The sequence below is a fragment of the Ctenopharyngodon idella genome, chromosome 1 (assembly GCF_019924925.1).
Source record: "Ctenopharyngodon idella isolate HZGC_01 chromosome 1, HZGC01, whole genome shotgun sequence".
In the NCBI taxonomy this organism is placed as follows: Eukaryota; Metazoa; Chordata; class Actinopteri; order Cypriniformes; family Xenocyprididae; genus Ctenopharyngodon; species Ctenopharyngodon idella.
The window spans coordinates 33,842,667-33,865,161 of NC_067220.1; the positions used below are offsets into that span (position 1 = coordinate 33,842,667).

The 22,495-nt window shown below is 36.5% G+C and overlaps 3 protein-coding genes across 5 annotated transcripts in view; 1 reads left to right on the forward strand and 2 right to left on the reverse strand.

Moving 5' to 3' along the window:
* crybb1l2 (crystallin, beta B1, like 2) lies at positions 1-8,751 on the reverse strand. The gene is made up of 6 exons (XM_051902925.1): positions 8,712-8,751; positions 7,696-7,799; positions 6,555-6,673; positions 6,327-6,459; positions 5,543-5,685; positions 1-4,519 (listed from the first exon to the last, which is right to left on the reverse strand). The coding sequence occupies exons 2-6, from the start codon at positions 7,792-7,794 to the stop codon at positions 4,348-4,350; spliced, it is 666 nt and encodes a 221-aa protein (XP_051758885.1). The 5' UTR covers positions 7,795-7,799; positions 8,712-8,751; the 3' UTR covers positions 1-4,347.
* On the forward strand, positions 6,371-20,970 carry cryba1l2 (crystallin, beta A1, like 2). Of its 2 annotated transcripts, XM_051902945.1 has the most exons (7): positions 6,371-6,518; positions 8,795-11,487; positions 12,272-12,348; positions 12,686-12,804; positions 13,384-13,525; positions 13,908-14,050; positions 18,689-20,970. In XM_051902945.1, the coding sequence occupies exons 3-7, from the start codon at positions 12,280-12,282 to the stop codon at positions 18,834-18,836; spliced, it is 621 nt and encodes a 206-aa protein (XP_051758905.1). In that variant the 5' UTR covers positions 6,371-6,518; positions 8,795-11,487; positions 12,272-12,279; the 3' UTR covers positions 18,837-20,970. The 2 variants fall into 2 exon arrangements, with proteins under 2 accessions (XP_051758905.1, XP_051758898.1); XM_051902938.1 differs by lacking the exon at positions 8,795-11,487 and having other exon boundaries at positions 6,384-6,518.
* The window catches only part of unc93b1 (unc-93 homolog B1, TLR signaling regulator), a 12,184-nt gene continuing 10,390 nt past the window's right edge, over positions 20,702-22,495 (reverse strand). For both annotated transcript variants that reach the window (XM_051902467.1, XM_051902458.1), the window contains exon 13: positions 20,702-21,663. In XM_051902467.1, the coding sequence (XP_051758427.1) occupies positions 21,412-21,663 (252 nt within the window). In that variant the 3' untranslated portion in view covers positions 20,702-21,411. The remainder of the gene's footprint in view (positions 21,664-22,495) is intronic.

The following is a 22,495-nucleotide window of genomic DNA, read 5'->3' on the forward strand; positions in this document are numbered from 1 at the left end:
TCAAGTCAAGTCAAGTCACCTTTATTTATATAGCGCTTTTTACAATGTAGATTGTGTCAAAGCAGCTTTACATTGATATCTGGTACATTGTTTGACTGCACAGCAGCTCTTAAAGAATAGTGTCAATGCAGGCAGATCAAAAGCACTGTTGAATATCAAAATGTCAAGTCAAGTGTCCCCAACTAAGCAAGCCAGAGGCGACAGCGGCAAGGAACCCAAACTCCATCAGGTGACATCAGGTGGCAGACAAGTGGCAAATTGGTGTTAAAATGGAGAAAAAAACCTTGGGAGAAACCAGGCTTAGTCGGGGTGCCAGTTCTCCTCTGGCCAACAGTGCTTTGTTACAATTCAGGTTGCTATCATAAGTCCAATAGGATCGCAACATTAAAAGTATTTATTTCAGTTCCATCCAATTGAGGATCGTATTCATCACGCCGGTATGGACGGTTGTTGAGGAACTGTGTCGTGGCTGTCGTGTCGATGAGGCCTTCACAGGGGATGATCTAGTTGACTCAATCTCTGCTGATACTTCAGGGCTGCGTTGTGGTCGTGTCAAGGTGCAGGTCCTTGGTCTCACCTGGATACGGCCCGGATCCGGTTGACTACGGTGAACCTCGGGATAAACAGAAAGACTAATATTAGCGTAGATGCCATTCTTCTTCTGATGTAACGAGTACATCAGGTGTTATAGGAAGTGTTCCCGGTTCCGGCTGACCTAATTTATGCAGCCTAATAATCCTTTAACGGATTTGGAAATATAAATTGGTAATGTGTTATGTGTATGCCAGGTTAAAGAGATGCGTTTTTAGTCTAGATTTAAACTGACAGAGTGTGTCTGCTTCCCGAACAATGCTAGGAAGATTGTTCCAGAGTTTAGGTGCCAAATAGGAGAAGGATCTACCACCTGCAGTTGATTTTGATATTCTAGGTATTATCAGCTGGCCTGAATTCTGAGATCGCAATAGACGTGAAGGACTATAATGAATTAGGAGCTCGCTCAGGTACTGGGGAGCTAAACCATTTAGTGCTTTGTAAGTAATTAGCAAGATTTTAAAATCTATACGATGTTTAACAGGAAGCCAATGCAGTGTTGACAGAACTGGGCTAATATGGTCATACTTCCTGGTTCTAGTAAGAACTCTAGCTGCTGCATTTTGTACGAGCTGTAGTTTATTTATCAGGCGAGCAGAACAACCACCCAGTAGAGCGTTACAGTAATCTAGCCTTGAGGTCATGAACGCATGAACTAACTGTTCTGCATTTTTCATTGAGAGCATATGTCGTAGTTTAGATATATTTTTAAGATGGAAGAATGCGGTTTTACAGATGCTAGTAACATGGCCTTCAAATGAAAGATTGGTATCAAAGAGCACACCTAGGTTCCTAACTGACGACGAAGACTTAACAGAGCAGCCATCAAGTGTTAGACAATATTCTAGGTTATTACGTGAAGAAGTTTTTGGTCCAAAAATTAGAATCTCTGTTTTTTCTGAATTTAGTAGTAGGAAATTACTGGTCATCCAATTTTTTATATCAGCTATGCACTCCGTTAATTTTGTGAATTGGTAAGTTTCGTCAGGGCGCGAAGAAATATAGAGCTGAGTATCATCAGCGTAACAGTGAAAACTAACGCCATGCTTCCTAATGATATCTCCCAAGGGTAGCATGTACAGAGTGAACAGTAACGGTCCTAGTACTGAGCCTTGTGGTACTCCATATTGAACTTGTGATCGATATGACATGTCTTCGTTTACTACTACAAACTGATAACGGTCAGATAAGTATGATTTGAACCATGACAATGCAATTCCACTAATGCCAACATAATTTTCGAGTCTATTTAAAAGAATATTGTGATCAATAGTGTCAAATGCTGCACTAAGATCCAGTAACACTAATAGAGAGATACAACCACGATCTGATGATAAGAGCAAATCATTAGTAACTCTAATGAGAGCAGTCTCAGTACTATGGTACGGTCTAAATCCTGACTGGAAATCCTCACAGATACCATTTCTTTCTAAAAAGGAACATAGCTGTGATGATACTGCCTTTTCTAGTATTTTTGACAGAAAAGTGAGATTTGAGATCGGCCTGTAATTGACTAATTCTCTAGGATCAAGTTGTGGTTTTTTAATAAGAGGTTTAATAATAGCCAGCTTAAAAGTTTTTGGTACGTATCCTAATGATAAAGATGAATTGACGATATTGAGAAGAGGGTCTATGACCTCTGGAAGCATTTCTTTCAATAGCTTAGTCGGTATAGGGTCTAACATACATGTTGTTGATTTTGATGATTTAACAAGTTTAGACAATTCTTCCTCTCCTAAAGCAGTAAATGAATTGAATTTTTCCTCAGGGACACTACAATGCACTATCTGACACGATACTGTAGTAGATGGTTGCATGGTTATTATTTTTTCTCTAATATTATCAATCTTGCAAGTAAAGAAGTTCATAAAGTCATTACTGCTGTGCTCTTTGGAAACATCAGAAGTTGAAGCTTTATTTCTTGTTAATTTAGCCACTGTATCAAATAAATACCTAGGGTTGTGTTTATTTTCTTCTAAGAGTTTTGAAAAATAGGCAGATGTAGGTCACATGACAATGACAACATGACAAATGTAGTATGTCCAGATTACATTCATACATTTCATTCTATATGGAATGTAGTTTTTAATGGTCGCTATCTAAGTACTTCAAAAGAAGTATGCAATTTCGAGTTTTCTGTACTAGTGTTGGGGAGTAATTAGTTACATGTAACGGAATTACGTAACTTAATTACAAAATACATGTAACTGTAATCTGTTACAGTTACTGAGAAAAAAATGTGTAATTAAATTACAGTTACTTATGAAAAAGTTAACGATTACAAGCGGGTTGCATCTGAATATTTTCGCACACATACAGATTTGATTGATTTCTTTCCCAAATTGCATTGACTGCTCTAAAATATGAGGCATTTCAGGAGTTTAGGACACATAATAGGACACATGCTTATTTGATAACTGTTTTATTTCTTATTTTGGATTTATGTATATGCTTTATTGTTTTTAAGATTAACTGTTTTTTCCCAGATGCCAGTGTTTCCTGTCATAGTTATGCAAAGATTTGATTTCAAAAACAGTATCATAGCTATTAAACTATATCTTATGATTTTAAATCTGTATTTAACTATCTCAAAGTAAAAAGAGGCGTTAAAGCCTGATTTTGTGGTGGCTGTGCTTTAAAATTAAATTATTATAATCAATGATTCAACTGATGAAGGATTTTGAGAAGTCTGACAGTAATCAGTGTTGAGGTTAACCCTGCCTGGTTTAAATGTTTGAAAATGATTAACAGTTGAAAACATTAGTTAGAAATTTAGAAAAGTAATCAAATGTAATCAGTTACATTACTTTAATAGAGTAAATTGAAATTGTTACACTACTTATTTAAATAGGGTAACTTGTAATCTGTAACCTATTACATTTCCAAAGTAACCTTCCCAACACTGCTAGTGCTGCATCACCTTTGCTAAATCTACAGCGCAACCAGTGTCGTCTGTTTCCCGTATGAATGACTCTTATGATTATGTTTTTTTTTTTTTTTTTAATGAGCCAAACATGCAGCTTTATGGTTACTGGTTGTTCATATGACAACAGTGTATAAAGATATTTATTATGTGATTTGTCAGTAGCCTATTTAAATAGATATTAGGGGATTAAATATGTTACCACATTTTGTTTGTTTAGTGGGCCTACTGATGTTTATTATTAAAGCCAGTTATTGGATTGCATTTATGCCCCCTCTGCATGGACAGAGACAATCAGCAGTGATAACAGAGAACAACGGTCACAGGTGTCACTTTTATTACCGTTCCAAAAGGATGTGGAGGTTTTACATGGCCTCCAAAGGCCAAAACACCCCTCCCCCTGCCACCCAGTGCCCCGCCCCCAACCCACCCTTGTCAATCATCATCCCTGACCCACACGAGTCAGGCATCAGTTAAGGCTCGTTGTGATGGACTGATTTCCTCAGGGGAAAAGTGAATGGAGGATGAGGAAGAGGAGGAAGAGGGAAGAAAGAAGAAGATGGGAGAAAAGAGAGAGAATAAAGAGGGGTGGGAACGAAAAAGCCATGCAGTCATCTGATATCAACAACCACATTTTCCATTTTTTTGCTAAGCTGCTGGCCATACTTGACTGACTTCTATCCCTCTCTGCTTCTCTCCCTTCTCAGGATGACTCATACGGGTGGTGCGCTCCTCCTCTCCTTCTTGACCCTCCCCCCTCCCCCTCCTTCATCTTCTCCTCCTCCTCTCTTTCTCTCTCCCCTGTTCCCTCTCTTTCTCGTCCTCCCTAGCCCTCACTTGGTGGCCATAGTGTAGCAGCCTTCTGGGTGCCACTGCATGTCACGGATGCGCCTGACGGACTGCATCTGGGGATGACGAGCGCCATACTCATTAAAGTGACGGTAGTCGCCCTTCTCCAGCAGGTACTGGCTGCCACGGTATCCAGGATACTGGTAACCCACCCAACTAAGAGGTGAGAGGAAAGACACCACAAACAGAGAGAATAAATAAAAGTGAAGAACAGAATTGAGATATATCACTTATATATTGTAAAAACACATTGGAAATTATTTTATTCATATTTTAATATTTGAAATATTAGAAGTATTAATACTGTTAGTTTATCTAGGTGGCGTAACAATAATGGGAATTAAAGGGATAGTTCACCCAAAAATGAAAATTCTGTCATCATTTACTCCCCCTCAAGTTGTTCCAAACCTGTATACATTTCTTTGTTCTGCTGAACACAAAGGAAGATATTTGGAAGAATGATTGTAACCAAGCAAATCTCGCACCCCAATTGACTAACATATAGGAAAAAAAATACTATGGTAGTCGATGGTGGGTGAGATTTGCTTGTTTACAATCATTCTTCCAAATATCTTCCTTTGTGTTCGGCAGAACAAAGAAATGTATACAGGTTTGGAACAACTTGAGGGGGAGTAAATGATGACAAAATTTTTGGGTGAACTATCCCTTTAAAGCTGATGTGTGTAATGCAAGGCGATAGTAATGACTATTTTCAAACAGGTTTCCGGAAAGCCTGCTATTAGTTGGACAAACAGATATTCCCGCCAAACATAATCTTATTGCAGTTTGTAACTATTTTATGTTTTGGCAAACTGCTGGCTAATTCGTATGATCTGCTTACACCCCAGTGACAGTTATGTCTTTTTTAAAATCGCACATTTTCATAGGAAATCACCACCTCGTAAAATATTTACACTTTCCCGTGATATCGGGTTGGTCCCGCCAAAAGATGTTTTGATAGTGCCACATTTTGTACACTTTTTGGAGGCTAGGAGAACGTGTTTTAACATAAAAAACTACAAACTTCTGCTTTAAACTCAGTGGATTTAGGATGTGAGTGCATGACTTATAGATCACAGACCAAATTTCTCTCATCAGATCTATTTTTTATGTGCAGATATCACTTTTATGTTCAGATATCACAGTCTACTTGCATTTCTTTGATGCAAGACCACTTACGTGCCACAGCTGACCATGATGCTGCCAACGCGGTCGGTAAAGCCGAAGGTGTACATACTGGGCACATCATCATCGATAATCTCCATTTTACGGCCCTTGAACTCACCAACTTCATACAGACAGATCTTATGCTTTTCTGGGTCCTGTGAGGAGCAAGAAGACCAAGGTATAATATTTATTAATAAATAAATATGGATTCAACTTTTTTTTAAAGTTTTACTTTATTTTTTAGTTTAAATTTTATGTATATAGTGAGTGATATAGGACAGGAAATGATGGGAGAAGAGTTAAGAGATTAGGAAATGTTGGGAGCCAGATTCAAACTTAAATTGCCTGCAAACGCAAGCACCATTGCTCAGTTTGTTAGTGAATACATCAATGAATATGGATTTAAATATTTTTGGCAGTTTTGGATTCAGTGAGTGTGAGATTGAACAGGAAATGATAGGAGAAGAGTGTGATGGAATTAGGAAATGTTGGGAGCCAGATTCGAGATTCAAATTTGCATTGCCTGCAAAAGCACCATGACTCAGTGTGGCAATGAATACATCCATGAATATGGATTTAAAAATTATTTTTCCTTTTTCAGTGTACCTTTAGCCTTTTTTGCCACTTTTATGGATAGGAACTCAATAGGAATGGGATTCAAATTTGCATTGCCCAAATGAGCACCATGGCTCAATGAACCAAACGGAATAATATTTTGACAATTTTGCAAAAAAAAAAAAAAAAACTAAATGAAAAGAATCCAAACGTATGTATAATGAATATAAGAGATGAATACCATTCTGACAGGTCTGAAGGACAGCAGGTAGTCATTCCTGTGGCAGTTGCTCCAGCAGTCCCAACGGGGGTACTCACCCTTCTCCAAGATATACATCTCTCCACAGAAGTTCATCTGTTCCCAACCCACCCAACTAAATAGGAGAAAGAAGGACAAAGACAATGGAGGAAGTGTTGCATAACAGAACAATTGGTAAGTCACTCGTATATATATCACAGAAAGACTTACGGGCCACACTCCACACGGAGGGAACGCACTCTATCCATTCCCATTTCACACACATTCATGCACTCGTTGGAGATCTCGATCATGCGGCCCTGAAAGTTCTCCTGATCATACACATACATCTGAAAGAGAAGAAAAGGTGGAGACAATAAGGTCATTTTTGCTTGTTATGCAACTATAAATTAAAGTTGTCAGTTTTAGTTGAGCTTAGCTTAAAAATACTGCATGCATACACACCTACATCTATTTCTATGGAAACTGAGTTTTGCTTAGCTGTTTGTCATCATACATGTTTGTAATTTAACCAGTCATCACATGCAACTTTAAAGGGTTAGTTCACCCCAAAATGAAATTTCAGTCAGTAAGTACTCACCCTCATGTCGTTCCACACCCGCAAGACCTAATAAAGGTATTTTTGATGAAATCCAAGAGTTTTTTTTTTTTAATCTCCCATAGAAAGCAACGAAATGACCACATTCAAGGTCCAGAGAAGTAGTAAAGAAACATCGTTAAAATAGTCAACGAGACTACAGTGGTTCAACCTTAATGTTATGAAGCGACGAGAATACTTTTTGTGCGCAAAAACAAAACAAAAATAATGACTTTATTCAACAATTTTTCCTCTTCCCTGCCAGTCTTCTATACAGTTGACACAGTTCAACATTTCGGTGTTTATGTCCGAACGCCCGCTCAGTTTTGGCAGACACTGTTCACGTGAGCGTGAGCAACCAATACAGATTCGGCGTTCTAACGTAAAACACGGAAACCTGCACTGCGTTCACTGTGTCAACTGCATAGAAGACTGACAAGGAAAGGGGAAAATTTGTTGAATAAAGTTGTTATTTTTGTTTTGTTTTTGCGCACAAAAAGTATTCTCGTTGCTTCCTAACATTAAGGTTGAACCCCTGAAGTCACATGAACTGTTTTAACAATGTCTTTACTTCTCTGGACCTTGAATGTGGTCATTTTGTTGCTTTCTTTGGGAGATTAAAATCTTGGATTTTATCAGACATATCTTAATTTGTGTTCACAAGATGAACGAAGGACTTGCTGGTGTGGAACGACGGCTGAGTAATTAATGACAGAAATTTCATTTTTGGGTGACCTAACCATTTAAATCTGTAAATATGGTACTGATACATACCTTGTAGTTTCCCATGCCCGTCTCGGTTCTCTTTTGAGTCTGAGCAGCCTTCCCATCAGGCTGAGAGGCGGGCTTGGACTTCTCTCCACCAGTGGACATGATGACTACAATAAGAGAGCATATGTATGAGTGGAGAAACGTGCATAATTTGCAGCCTCCTTGCTGGAAAAATCTATTGTTGGTCATGTAGTGATGTCAAGTGCTAAATATTGCTCAAAGCAATTAATGAATCCCATTCTTTCTGTCAAGTACATTTATAGCCAATGGATGAATTCTTCACCCACCCACTTTGAAAGAATTTCACAGTAGTCTTATAGATGTGCAATGCTCATACGTAACATAATTTGCCAGAGATTACTAATTTAGAAATATATGACAAATTGGTACATTACAAAGCAGTTCAAGCCGAATATTAAAATTGAAACATGGAATAGGACCTCTAAGGTATCTGATGGAATACTGTTGAAATATTGTCAAAATGCCTGATATAATTCTTGCCTTTTTTACAAAATATTTGCGTAAGATATTTAATTAGCCTAGCCCCAGATTTTCACAAGGCTTAAAACATAAACCTGTTTAATTAAAATAACAGCCACCCCAGTAAGTAATTAACAGTCATTTTTAAATGCACACTCAGTGTTTAATAAATATATAAAACTCATCAATTGGTACTGCTTTTTTATATTTTATAAATTACCTTTTAATTTACTTTCACCTTATGTCTCTCTAAATCTTTTCATCTCCACAGCATAGACACAGCTTTTTTCTTTTCTGTATTAATTTTTAATTGTTATGACTAAAAGGTTACAGTTCACCCTGACAATGTATAAAGTACTATGCTCAAAAAATGATTACATTTTAATTGCTTTCTACCGGTGACTAATGTGTCAAAGCTGTTAGAGATATTCTTACACAAGCCATTGCTGGAGTTTCTTTGCTGTAGACTATTCAACCAAATGAAATGTGGGAATGACTTGCTCCAAGTTTGTTTTTGCTCACAGACCCCAGTCTCTTACCTGAGTGTTAGTCAGTAGCTGCTGTCTGTCTCAATCAGTGTGTCTGTGTGTGTATTGAAAGCAAACATGTGTCCCTTTTATAGGCTGGCGCCTAGCATGGGGGGATTAGGCCCACAGAAACAAACTCGCTGAGCTCACCAACCCACACACAGAAAAGAAATCACCCCATCATCAAACAGAGAGAGAGAGAGAGACAGACAGACAGAAAGAGGAGAGAGGAGTACACTTCTTTCTCAAATACAAGAAGTCTTTTTCATAACTTGTGTCAGTGTGTGTCCAGTTCTGAAACTTTACAAGGTGACGACAAAATTAAGCTGTTAGACAAATTCCAGACTGTGAATTGAAGGACATAAAACCTGATGAAAGATAAAATCACATTTGATGAACACTAAGCCAAACTTTCACATACCAGACTTGAAAGCTTAGATTGGCATATTTTCCACTATTTTTCATTGGATAATGCTATGATATTTTTCATAAAAGACTTCAATTAGTGCCAGTAGAAGTTCGTTACAGTTTTGTTTTAATTTGCAAACTGCATTAGCCTGCTGCCACTGTACACTTATGTTGTGTTAAAATTGACAGAACAAAATCGCATTTGTCAATGTAATTTAACACCAAAGCCAAACCTTCAGGCACCAAAATTGAAGACGAATTTCCAAACATACACTGAATTTATATATTTTTTCATAAAATCCAAGTTATTTTGTTGCCAATAGAAGTTTGTTTTTTCTCAAGTGCTTATGCAATCCATATGCTGTGTTAAAACTCTGGCAACCGTGCTTTTTTTCTTCTTCTTTTTTTTTTTTGAGTAATATGCCAGCAAAACTGTACCAATTAAAATTTAAGTTTCATGGTTGAGTGATACTGTTAGCCTAATAATTGTAGCTTAAAAACATGTTACAAAAATCATATGTGGAATACATACTTTTGTCAATGTCAATATCTGCTTAATAACTTCACTGTAAAAAATGAATGTGATTTTAACAGTAAAATATTGTAAAAACGTTACGGAAAAAAAATGTAAATAGGTTAACAGTAAGTTCCAGTACTATATACAGGGAAAAACTGTAAAAGCTCTTACCAGACATTTTATGTAATTTTCACAGTAAAATGCTGTAAATTTTTACAATTTTTAGAAGTAAAAAAGAACAAATCAATGTATAATTTACAGTCAAAAACTGTGAACTGATATTCCCACAATTCCCTGTGTGACACTCCACATTTGAAAGTATTTTGTTTAAAAAATCATGTTTCTTAATAGTCTTTGTTATCAGTTATGTACATTAGGGTTTTATGTTACATCTTCTGTTGTTTAATGAATGTTTATTGCATTATATAAGTGTTGTGGGTTACCATGATGTTGTTTTGCGTTTGCGTGAATGACTCTTTGCACCCTCTTTACATTAGTATTTACTTCAGCCAGTGGACAAGCTATTTGTGATGAACTCTGATTCTTCATGTGGCTTTCTCTTTTACCACCTGCATTATTATGGTGGTTGTCAGTATATGTTAAAGGTACAAAACAGATTTTACTAGTAGTGTGCATTGTTGAATTTACTTGTTTACATTCAAATTTTCTTGTTTGTAAATTACAGTTTTATACTGTAAAATTGACAGTTTGTTCTGTAAATGTGTTTACAGTTTTTTTTCTGTATTTTTTACAAAATTATTCTGGCAACCACAGCTGCCAAAATTATTTTGTAAAAACTACGGAATATTTTTTACAGTGTTGCTTAATTATGTAACAATGTGAGGTCCATAAAGTCCTACTGTTTCAATTACTGTTTTTTTTTTTTTTTTTTAAATAGTAGCTATTAAAACTGCATTATGAATGACATCTCACCTTAACACTTCTGTGGGTCATATAAGGTGAGGACAATGATGAGCAGCCATAATGTGACACATGTTAACAACACTACATCCTACAGTCTGGATAGAGAAGTTGGTGAATTTTGACTATAGTAAACTTGGTTATAAAGGAAGAAGATTTGTCTGTATTACAGAAACTTCCTATCTTAATTTTTACTTAAGATTTGAAAAAGTTGTATTTCTGAAAGTGAATTACTATGGTTAGCCTACTAAACAGATAGAATTGGATTCTAAGGTATGATATCAACAATCCCAAAACTTACAGGAGGGCCTACAGTATATTTTTTAAACCTTAAGGTGAAAAAAACAAACAAACATAGAAACTGCATAAATCAGTATTTTGGGTATGACTATTCCCAAATATAGTTGCATCTGTTATATTATATTTGCCAAAACTGAGCTTTCTGAAGATTTCTAAGCTGTCGTGACCTTAAGACAGCAGACAAACTACAGATATGTTTCTGGGAGGTTTGAAAGAGAGGACGTTCACCCATGCAGTGGGTCAAATCCCTGTATTCTCCACCTATAGGCCGCTCATTGTGTACCATACGATGCACAGTGCTGACCGATAGGAATACAGCCGCTTGAGCTCCATTGTGCGGTTCAATGTGTCTGCATTCACACGCAGCACGGGCGCGCGCGCGCGCTCACGGCTTGATCAAATCCAGTGCGCTGACGGTGCAAAATACTCCACTACCCTGGACTCACAATAAAGAGAATGATCTCACAAACACACCCAAACACGCACACACACTCCCTTACAGGTCCTTCTGTCAGTTTCAGCGTCGCGACGTGCACCCAGCTGTGATGGTCGCTATAAAATAGAAGCGCCAAATAATCAAAAAACTCCTCGCAAAACGGGACTGACGAGCATCACTGTAAAATAGGACAGGTGGAGATTCAGGTAAGATAAAGCTATAGTAATAGATTGGATTCGTGTTTTATGGAAAAATTGTCAACTAATAGCTATTAGTAGCCTACTAAGTCAAACTTGGTCAGCTTTACTGTTGTGTTTGGGATATTGACTAGAATAAAATAGCCTAAAAGGCCAACATCAAATGAGTTGTCATTTGAAGTTCTTTTTACATATACACACATACAGGCCTAGAGCCTATATATCAGCCAAGCAAAGAACGCTGGAACATATAGTCTACTGTTGCAATATATGATATAAGTTTAATATATTATTTCAATAACAGGCTATAATTACTCTTCCAATCGAGTACAATCCAAGTTACTTTTTCTATGGACAAGTTCACTAAAATATTGCTCTATAATGTAACATGTCTTCTCTCTCACACATAAATCAAATTTGTGTCTCTAATTGTCTTTCTTTCCTGGGAACTGCTGAGGATCTAGCAATATATTGCCAAATTTTCACTGCAAAGGTTGCACAAATGTGATACAAGAGACATTAAATCATTAGCAGAATCAAGTATTCTGGAGAGCTGTGTAATATAATTTCATAAATGCAAAATTACACATAAATATTATAAAAAATAATTATAATTGAATTCAATAGGGATTTGTGTTGTTATAAAAATTCCATTAGCAGTCCTTATAGGAATTGTCTAAAATGCCCAAATGTACGTCATACATGTCAGGATGTAACAGAGCTGTGCTTGTCCCAAAGTTTGTTCTGTAGTAAAATACATTTGAAGAAGTTTTCAGCCTTCCCTCTTGTGTAGGAAAGAAGATGAACAAAGTTACCAAGATCCAAACAAACCCATCAACGTCTGGCATAGTCATGGCTCCTTGCTTTAAGGTAAAATCCTTTCCACTCTTTCTCTCATGTGAGAAGCACAATGAAAAAGTGAGAAACAAAGTATTGATTCGTTGTCTGAAAGTGAGAAACAAGGTGCTAAACCATCAATGATTTAACAAAGGCTTCTTCTTAGGTATTGATTTTGAGACTTTATAGATGAATGCTCTGTGGACGGTTACTGCATGCTTCTTCTTGTCCAAGAAGTGCAGAATTCTGTATTATTTAACAGATATGGGACATAATGAAAGGAGAGGAGGCATCTGGTTGTGTTTGTATAGGAGAGAGATTTCAGGTTACAAATTACAATATGGAACTGTGGCATGTGTGTGTTTGTCAGGTGACCGTGTTCGAGCAGGAGCATTTCCAAGGCAAGTGTCAGGAACTCACCTCAGAGTGCCGCAACATCCAGGAGCGTGGGTTTGACAACATCCGTTCTATCCGTGTGGAGAGCGGCGCGTGAGTCGCCCACTCTGTGTTAATGATTGCAAAATCTTGCCAGTTAGTAAGGAAATCACGCTTTTAGATGTGTTTAAAAGCTTTTAAGTGTTTCATCCTGAGATGATTTGTAGAATGTGATGATAATAATAAATTATGAGAATGACTAAGCTGCCATAACTCAACATTACTTGTGTAGTTATAGAATTGTCTTTTTCATGCTCCCTTTAAGAGAAGAAAAACTACATAACCTTAAAAATGTAACTTAATATAATGGCTAGTTAACAAAGCAAAAAATACCAGCAATATGGATGCAATGCTTATTATAATACCATACTACACCGAAATGAATTTTTTTAATGAAAACAAAACATCATATATTCCTCCAAACCTATTGTAAGTGCTTTATACACATCCAGTCAGAAGTTTTAAATCGTTGTGTATTTGTATTTACTTTTAAATGGTATTAAGCAGCAAAAACTGGTAAATGTTTCTTGAGCACCAAATCAGCATATTAAGGATGATTTCTGAAGGATCATGTGACTGAAGACTGGAGTAATGAATGCTGAAAATGTTTTAATTCTCTTTAAATCTGTGCAGCTGGGTGGGATATGAGCACCACGACTTCCAGGGGCAGCAGTTTGTCCTGGAAAAAGGAGAATATCCCCATTGGGATGCCTACACCGGCAGTCTGGGCTACCATGTGGAAAGGATGATGTCCCTGCGCCCCATCTGCAGCGCTGTGAGTGTGTGAGCACATACTGATGCCTTGAAAGACTTTTATTCTCAAACTTTTCTAAGCAATTTGACTGAGTTTTGCATGACTGACAATAAAACGAGAAGAGAAAGTCTCATAGGCTCACAATGAAAGACAGAGCTGAGCCACATCTCGGGACTATGTGGACTTTTTTGGATAAGCAACCACGTAGCAACAGCTTAGCAACTGCATATCAATGCACCGAAACCAATCAGAACATGTTAGCTACCGTATATAAACCCCTGTACAACATGCAAACCACCAAATTACCATTGCGATTGATGGTGATGTTTTAGATGGTTTTGAAGTGCTCAACTCTCATCAAAGCTTTCCCCCATTTCCTTCCAATCTCTCTCTCCATTTGTAGGCCCACCAGAGCAGCCGCATGGTCATCTATGAGAAGGAGAACTTCCTGGGCCGCAGTGTAGAGCTGTGTGACGATTACCCGTCTCTGCAGGCCATGGGCTGGTGCGACAAGCAAGTGGGCTCCATGCATGTGCAGTGTGGCGCGTGAGTAACGCTCAGCAAAACACCATTAGTGCCAAACTACTGTTCTCCTGAACATTTCTCATGCTCAACAGCTGCGCTGACAATACACATACACACAACACAGATGAGACCAGCGTCATTAGCTCACATTTCATAGTATCCAGTCCTTGTACTTGTGAAGTGTTAATGATTTTGCTTTCACAAAACAGTCGAGTGCAACATACTGTCAGATATAAGATCTTTGTTTGACTGCATCAACAGTCACACACAGATCATGCATCACATAACAGCAATACTGTACCTGTGACCGCCGCATCTGTTATGTAATGACGTAATATAAACATTTCAGTGCACATCATCACAGAAACAGATAATTTAACACAGTGATAATTTATAAGCGATCTGAGTCTCGTTTTTACATGGCAGATGAAATAAAATTCCATACATTGCATGAAAGGACTCTTTTGAATTAAGCCACTAAGCAAAACCAACTCATTTTTACTTCAGAAAATATGAGAAGTCTATAATTATTAGTTATTATAAGCAAGCTGTAGTTAATTATGATGATTTCTGATATTTTTTGAAGCAATCTGACTTCGATTTTCATCTGTCAGATGATAAAAAAATTAGATAAATATCAGAGGGAGGAGCTTATTGACTTGGACCAGACCAGTAGCAATCACCAAGAAACCACAAAGAACACCCGAGGGGATTTTTGCAAACCACCTAGCAATGTCCTAGTAGCAACTACCCAAAACTCCCAAGCAAAAGTTTGATTGATTATTTTTACGTATTACATAGGGCTGGGTCGATTCAATTTGAATCGATTCTGGTTTTGAAGAACCGATTCGATTCTTAAAGGATTAGTTCACCCAAAAATGAAAATTCTGTCATTAATTACTCATCCTCATGCCGTTCCACACCCGTAAGACCTTCGTTCATCTTTGGAACACAAATTAAGATATTTTTGATGAAATCCTAGAGGTATATGACTCGTCCATGGACAGCAATTTAACCAGCACTCTAGAAAGTTACTAAAGGGATTGTTAAAAAAGTTGACGTGACTGCAGTGGTTCAATCTTAATTTTATAAAGCGACAAGAATACATTTTGTGCGCAAAAACAAAACAAAAATAATGACTTTATTGAACAATATCTTCTCTTCTGTGTCATTCTCATACGCTGTTTACGTTCAGACGTCAGAACGCCGGCTCATTATTGGCCGGCTCCTGCATCAGCATCACACGAATGCGTCGTGCTGCTCATGTGAACAGCGTCAGCCAATACCGAGCCGGCGTTCTGACGTAGAACCTGGAAACGGTGAACGTAAACAGCGTATGAGAAGAACACAGAAGAGAAGATATTGTTGAATAAAGTCGTTATTTTTGTTTTGTTTTTGCGCACAAAAAGTATTCTCGTCTTTTCATAAAATTAAGGTTGAACCACTGCAGTCACGTCAACTTTTTTAAAAGATGTCTTTAGTACCTTTCTGGACCTTGAAAGTGGTGGTTAAATTGCTGTCTATGGACAAGTGATATACCTCTCGGATTTCATCAAAAATATCTTAATTTGTGTTCTGAAGATCTTACAGGTTTGGAACGACTTTAGGGTGAGTACTTAACAGAATTTTCATTTTTGGTTGAACTAACCAAACTTCACACCTCCCATCTAATAAATGCAATAAGCTTTGTGCTTTGTTACTTCTGATATGAAACATCTCAGCTTTAAAATTTTGTTAATTTTATTATGGAATTCAAACAATAACTGCCGTTTTAGTGCATTTTCATGTGGCGCGACTGATCATATAGCGCCTGAAGCAGAAAGTATAATTCGTTTTTTTACGTGTACACACAGTCGAACGCACAGCCTTTCTAAGTATACTTCACTCGACTCGTATGTGTACACAGGCGTTCGACGCATGCGCATTGCAACAAATTGCAATACCTCTATGAGTTACAACACATATAAACATCTTTGTATTATTTCATGCTAGAGTTTTACAAATGAGGTACCTTCTAACCACTTCGCACAATCTCTCGTCTATGTAGGCTGCCATTGTTGCTGTAGCTTGCATGCATTCCAGTCTGTTCTGTTTTTGCAGTTTTTCTTGTACTACCTTGTAAATCAACGCCCCCAGGGCACAGTTGCCACCTTGTGGATAAAGTAATTACTGCAAAAACATTAAATTAGCATGTATGACCTGGTTATAAAAATTTGCACATTCAGTACGCATGTACTTTTCTGATGACGAAACACGTGTCATGCACTGCACGCTTACCTTTGTGTGAAGTATACTTTGACCTTTAGTTCAATCGAAGCAGCAGCGCAAAGCGCACATGAACTGATCATCTCTTCCTCTTTACTACTTGTTACAGCACAAAATAAACACGAATAAACATCAGAAGGCATTTTGAAAGTTGCAGTACAACTTACCGAAATCCATATTATGTCTCATGTAATCGCTCAATCAGTGTTTCAACCGCGGAAAGACATCAATAAAACAGCTTGTGAACAATGTCACATAATGTTACATTTACCTCAGAAAGCCATTCATTGTCCTAAAACTTGTTATAGTCTGCTAGAAAAATGGACTTAGAGAGAATTTTTATATATATATGGGTAACACTTTACAATAAGGTTAATTTGTTAACATTAATGTATTAACTAACATTAACTAACCATGAGCAATACAATTGTTACTGTGTTTGTTAATCTTTGTTAACCTTGTTAATAAAAATACAGCAGTTCATTGTTTGTTCATGTTAGTTCACAGTGCATTAACTAATGTTAACAAATACAACTCTTGATTTTAAGGTTTATGTTTGGTTAGCCAGGAAAGTTTTCTTAATGGAAATAAAACATTAGTTTTTGGTTTGTAAGATTCCCAGAACGTTCCCAGAACATTAGTTTTTGGTTCCCAGAACATTATTTTTTATGGTTTGTTTTTGGTTAGCCAGGAAAGTTTTTTTTTTTAACATTCCCAGAACGTTATTCTAACATTAATCTAACATTCCCAGGACGTTAGTTTTTGGTTTGTATAATGTTTTTCTAACATTTTTCTAACGTGTTCCCAGAAGGTTATTTTGTTTAGGTTTGTGTTTGTTAGCCAGGAAAATTTTCTTAACAGAAATAGAACATTAGGTTTTGGTTTGTATATCATTATTTTAAGGTTACTATAACATTACTATAACGGTCCCCTAACATCTTTACTCCGATATCATTACCCCGTTGTACGTCAGTAATTTTTATAAAAACTGTATCTTGTTTTTATCTATTGTTTAATTAATAAAAATGATCTAAGCACATCAACTTTGATATGTCAGATTAAATAAGTTTAAATTTGCCCATTAATATGTAAGATTCCCAGAACGTTCCCAGAAAGTTAGATTTTGGTTTCCAGAACGTTATTTTTTTATGGTTTGTTTTTGGTAAGCCAGGAAACGTTATTCTAACCTTAATCCAACCTTCTTAGAACGTTAGTTTTTGGTTTGTATAATATTATTCTAACGTTATTCTAACGTTAATCTAATGTTCCCAGAACATCAGTTTTTGGTTTGTATAACATTATTCTAACATTCTCGGAATTATTAAAACGTTTTTCCAGAACATTAGTTTTTGTGTAGGTTTGTGTTTGGTTAGCCAGGAAAGTTTTCTTAACGGAAATAAAACGTTAGTTTTTGGTTCCCTGAACGTTATTTTTTATGGTTTGTTTTTGTTTAGCCAGTAAAGTTTTTTTTTTTTTAACATTCCCAGAACATTATTCTAACGTTAATCTAACATTCCCAGAATGTTAGTTTTTGGTTTGTGTAACGTTATTCTAACATTAAGCTAACGTTCTCATAACATTATTATAACGTTCTCAGAATGTTATTCTAAGGTTAATCTAATGTCAGTTTTTGGTTATTCTAACGTTAATCTAACGTTCCCAGAACATTAGTTTTTGGTTTGTATAATGTTATTCTAACATTAAGCTAACGCTCTCATAACGTTAATCTAACGTTTGCAGAATGTTAGTTTTTGGTTTGTATAACACTATTCTAACGTTAATCTAACGTTCCCAGAACGTTAGTTTTTGGTTTGTATAAAATTATTCTATTGTTAATCTAACATTCCCAGAATGTTATTATAATGTTTGAATAAATCCATCATGTTTTATGACAGCCATTATTTAAATGTTTATATTTAAAAACAAATGAGTAGAAACATAATTGTCATTCATAAAAATGTATTATTATAACATTATTATAAAACTTCCTTATGTGTAATTTAAATGTAAGTAGCCTACAAATCAGTTAATTGTGACCTTTAATATTATAGTGATGTACAAATTGTGGTTCCCTGTATAGTTTACAGCATCAGTTTTCTTTTTTTTTCTTTTTTTTTGCCATGTATTGGGCCTGATAGGCCCCAATTAATCGAAATTAAATCAAATTGAATGGTGAAATTTGTGTCAATGCCCAGCCCTAATATTACACTTCTAATGGACATTAGAATCCAGCTGAATTTGATACAAGCCGCTCTTCTTCTGTTAAAACACTTTTTTTCCCTTCCAAACAGCTTGTCATATTTTCACTACATCTCATTTCCTTGCTTCATTTTTTCTTCTTTTTTTGACCTCTCCATCTGCCTCACACTCCTGGCATCCTCTGTTTCCCTGCAGCTTCGTGTGTTACGAGTACCCTGGCTATCGAGGACAGCAGTACGTTATGGAGTGTGACAGGCACAGCGGAGACTACCAGCACTGGAAGGACTGGGGCTCCCACTGCCAGACCCCTCAGATCCAGTCCATCCGCCGAATCCAACATTAATGCCTAAGGAAAAAATGGAAGTAAATGGAGGGTGTGCAGAGTGAGGAAGCAGAGGAGCCGCATCAATCATTCTAGCAGCAGTCACTTTATGAGGTGCAGTGTGGCAAATTGTAAAACCTTCATTGGATGCAAGTAGTTTCCACTTGTGGTGCTCTAGTACAACACAAACAAAAAAAAATTCTAATGTCATGCATATACAGACACACATCAATGCTCTTTTGTGAAAAGGCACAACTCATATTCAGAAGTGCACATCCCCACACATGATCCAAGGTAAAGCAGTAGCAGATATATACAATATTCTATTCAAAACAAGCACATTGGAGGACACCAGGGAGTGAAGATCAGTAAATCAAAGAAAGATGTATATCTTTATATGCAAACATGTCATGCTGTGTGACATTTAAATGCCATATAGGGACAGATGGGAGTTTGTTAAACCATTCGGAAGAGAGGAGGATGATGGGTGATTAATAAATGCATACTCACCTCAAACTAGCATATATGGCCTTTTTGTCTGTTTGTGTGTAATCTGAGGGCATGTAAGTGGACACTAACCAACTGTAAATGATTGTAACTGCTTAGTATAATAAAAAAAAAAAAAAATCAGAAAAATGATAATCTTCATATTATATAGTCTTATTATAAAATGGATACAATACATGCTAAAAACTAGAGATGCACCGATGTATCGGCTAACAATCGGTATCGGACGATAAAAGCTATTATTATTACTATCGGCCATCGGCCGATTGTTTAAAAACTGCCGATGATCAGGGCCGATTATATCCTGTCAATCAAAAGGGGGTGGAAAAACATGTTCAGACTGCAACTCATACATACTGTGTGTGAAGATCGCTCTTGTGTTGAATTTTAATACATTAAGAGTTCAAAAATAGTGACGTTAAAGCAGGCTCTTTTTGACCCTATGAATCACCCGTAGTTCAAGCCAGGGATGCCAGGTCTGCGTTTTTTTTCCTACATCAAATATTAGTTGTAGCGCCTGCCATCCAATAATCGCAAAAAAGATTTGTGCTTCATTACTTCTGATAAGAATTAAAGTTTCAGTTTTCAAATTCTGTCCTTTCATGAAATTCAAACAATAAATGGCGTTTTGACGCTCTTAAATGTGACGTCTCAGATCGCTGTAATGCCTCAGTTCAGGCGGCAGCTCGGAGCGCTTCTTCCTCTTCAATAGTTATATCTCGAAAAACATGAATGAACATCAAAGGTATGTTGAAATATATTGTACAACTTACCAGAATGTATCATGTCATCATCATTTTCGTATGTTTACTATATTTATCATGCTTTAGTTTCATTAGTATATCACACATTTGGCAAATCATTTCAGCTGTGTGTTATAGTTTTTCTGACAGCTAGATGGTTCCAGAGCATTACTTTTAGCATTTACCTAGTTGTCATCATTTGGATTTAATTTTTCTTAAAGGGATAGTTCACTCAAAAATGAAAAGTCTGTCATCATTTACAGATTTGTTAATTTGTTCCAAACCTGTATGAATTTCTTTCTTCTGGTGAACACAAAAGAATTTATTTTGAAGAATATGGGTAACCAAACAGTTGATGGGCCCCATTGACTTCCACAGTATGGAAAAAAATTATTATGGAAGTCAATGGCCCATCAACTTTTTTATAAATGCAGCTCAAGTTTTTTCAGATTCTAAAAAAAAAAAAAACATTTTTTTTTTTTTTTCCATTCCAAAGCCTTGCATTTCATGTACTTCTTTAAATTTGAGTGCTGCATAATGCTATGTAATGTGCGAGACACTGCAAAAGACACGAGACCGAAGAGCAACGACCAAAAAAGACATAAAAATCATAAAAAAACAATGGAAAAGCAGCAGTGAAATGCAAAAACATGTTTTCTGTTAACAGCCCCTAAGAATATAAATGCATTAAGCACCTACATCTAATGCAAATGAAAGAGAAACATACTGAAATATCACACGTGAATAACTACACCAAATTTAAGTATTATCTTTTGAATCATTCACATTATAGCTTTTTATACATTGCTTAATACATTCTAAAATCAGCATTTTAAAATCACATAGAATCTTCTTTATTACAGTATTAGTTTTATAGTTTTATAATGTCATATATGAAAATGAAATGTAACACTTTTTTTAATGGAGAGCTATTTGTTTCTTCAGTTACAATGAAGAAAAACGGCTATGAAGTAGATAAAGAATTACTGCACAATGAAATACACAGCTCAAGCACATCACCTTGACCAAAGTCCAAAATGGAGAATATCTATTTCTATGGCAACAAACCACCTAACCTTACAAGGTATCAGCAGTTTCCTCTTTTCACTTCCCATTTCAATGAAACACTTATGTCACTTCTACTTTTTTTTTTTTTTTTTTTTTTTTTTTACTGTGGACTATTTTCTGACCTTAATTTTTTTCATCGGTGGCCCACACTTTTCCTTTCCAAAGAAAAAAAAATTATTTCATAAAAAAGTGAGTACACGTTTCCAATACCATCGCTTCTCTTTCATTCTGGCTATTCAGTATTTTACAACTTCCTGTCATCATTCACCTCTCCTTTTCTAGTCCCTCATGTGTTGGACATAGTCCTCTCTCTCTCCTGCCTGCTCGTAGGCAGCGTTGTCGTGTCTCCTCCTGCGGTCCCTAACCCCGCTCCTCTCTGGTCCCGGTGATCCCTGGGAATCGGCATCTGTATTTTTGTCCTCCTCAACCAACATTCTCTCATCCTCTTCTTTCTCATCATCGTCAGCATCACTCAGGTCCGTGTCTGATTCATCGGAATTTTCTTCCTCAAGGTATCGGTAACCTTTGACCTTTGAGGAACAGGATAGTAATGGAAGGCATTAGCAATGAGAGCGCTATGGAAGTATAATAATGACAAAAGCAGAAGTTTATCCATCTGAAACAGTAGTCAAGCCACTAAAAGGACAGTTTAGTTTATAATTATAAGTTTCTAAACTGTCCTTTTAGTGGCTTGAACATTGTTCCAGATGGATAAACTTATGCTTATGAATTCTGCTTTTGTCATTATTATACTTCCAAATTCCTCTCATTGCAAATGTCTCTAATAAACCTCTAATAACACATTTTTGTACAAAAAAAAAAAAAAAATCATATAAGTGCGTCAACAAAAATACAACAAACTTAGAAAGTGTATTTTTTTTAACAAATTAAGGATGAGCCAAAATTATTGTTTGGTTTAATACAGGTGCTGTCAATAAAGTTGTTTCGAACCTGGAAACTTACAGTATTTTTACAAAAAAAATTAATTCAACTTCTTACAATTAGGGGTGGGACAAAATATCGATAGGGCAATATATCATTGTCCTTCTCCATGCGATACGAGAATCGATATGCTGGTGCCAAATATCGATATTTTAATTAATAAAATAAGGCGCTCTAAATAGATTTCCCTGCTCCCAGTGTCACTACTCCATGGCTCCTCGAGGTGGCGCTCAACACATGAATGAGGGAAATGTAAACATAAGTTAACTGGTCTAAGAAAAGGAGGTTTTTAACAGGATGCTGGACAGCAGTGTGAGTAAAATGATAGATGCCCCAGCCACATTTAAGTCCAAAGTCTGGAAAACCTGCACATGTCAAGCAACATATTGATTATCGCAGAATTGCTGACTGTATTGAGAT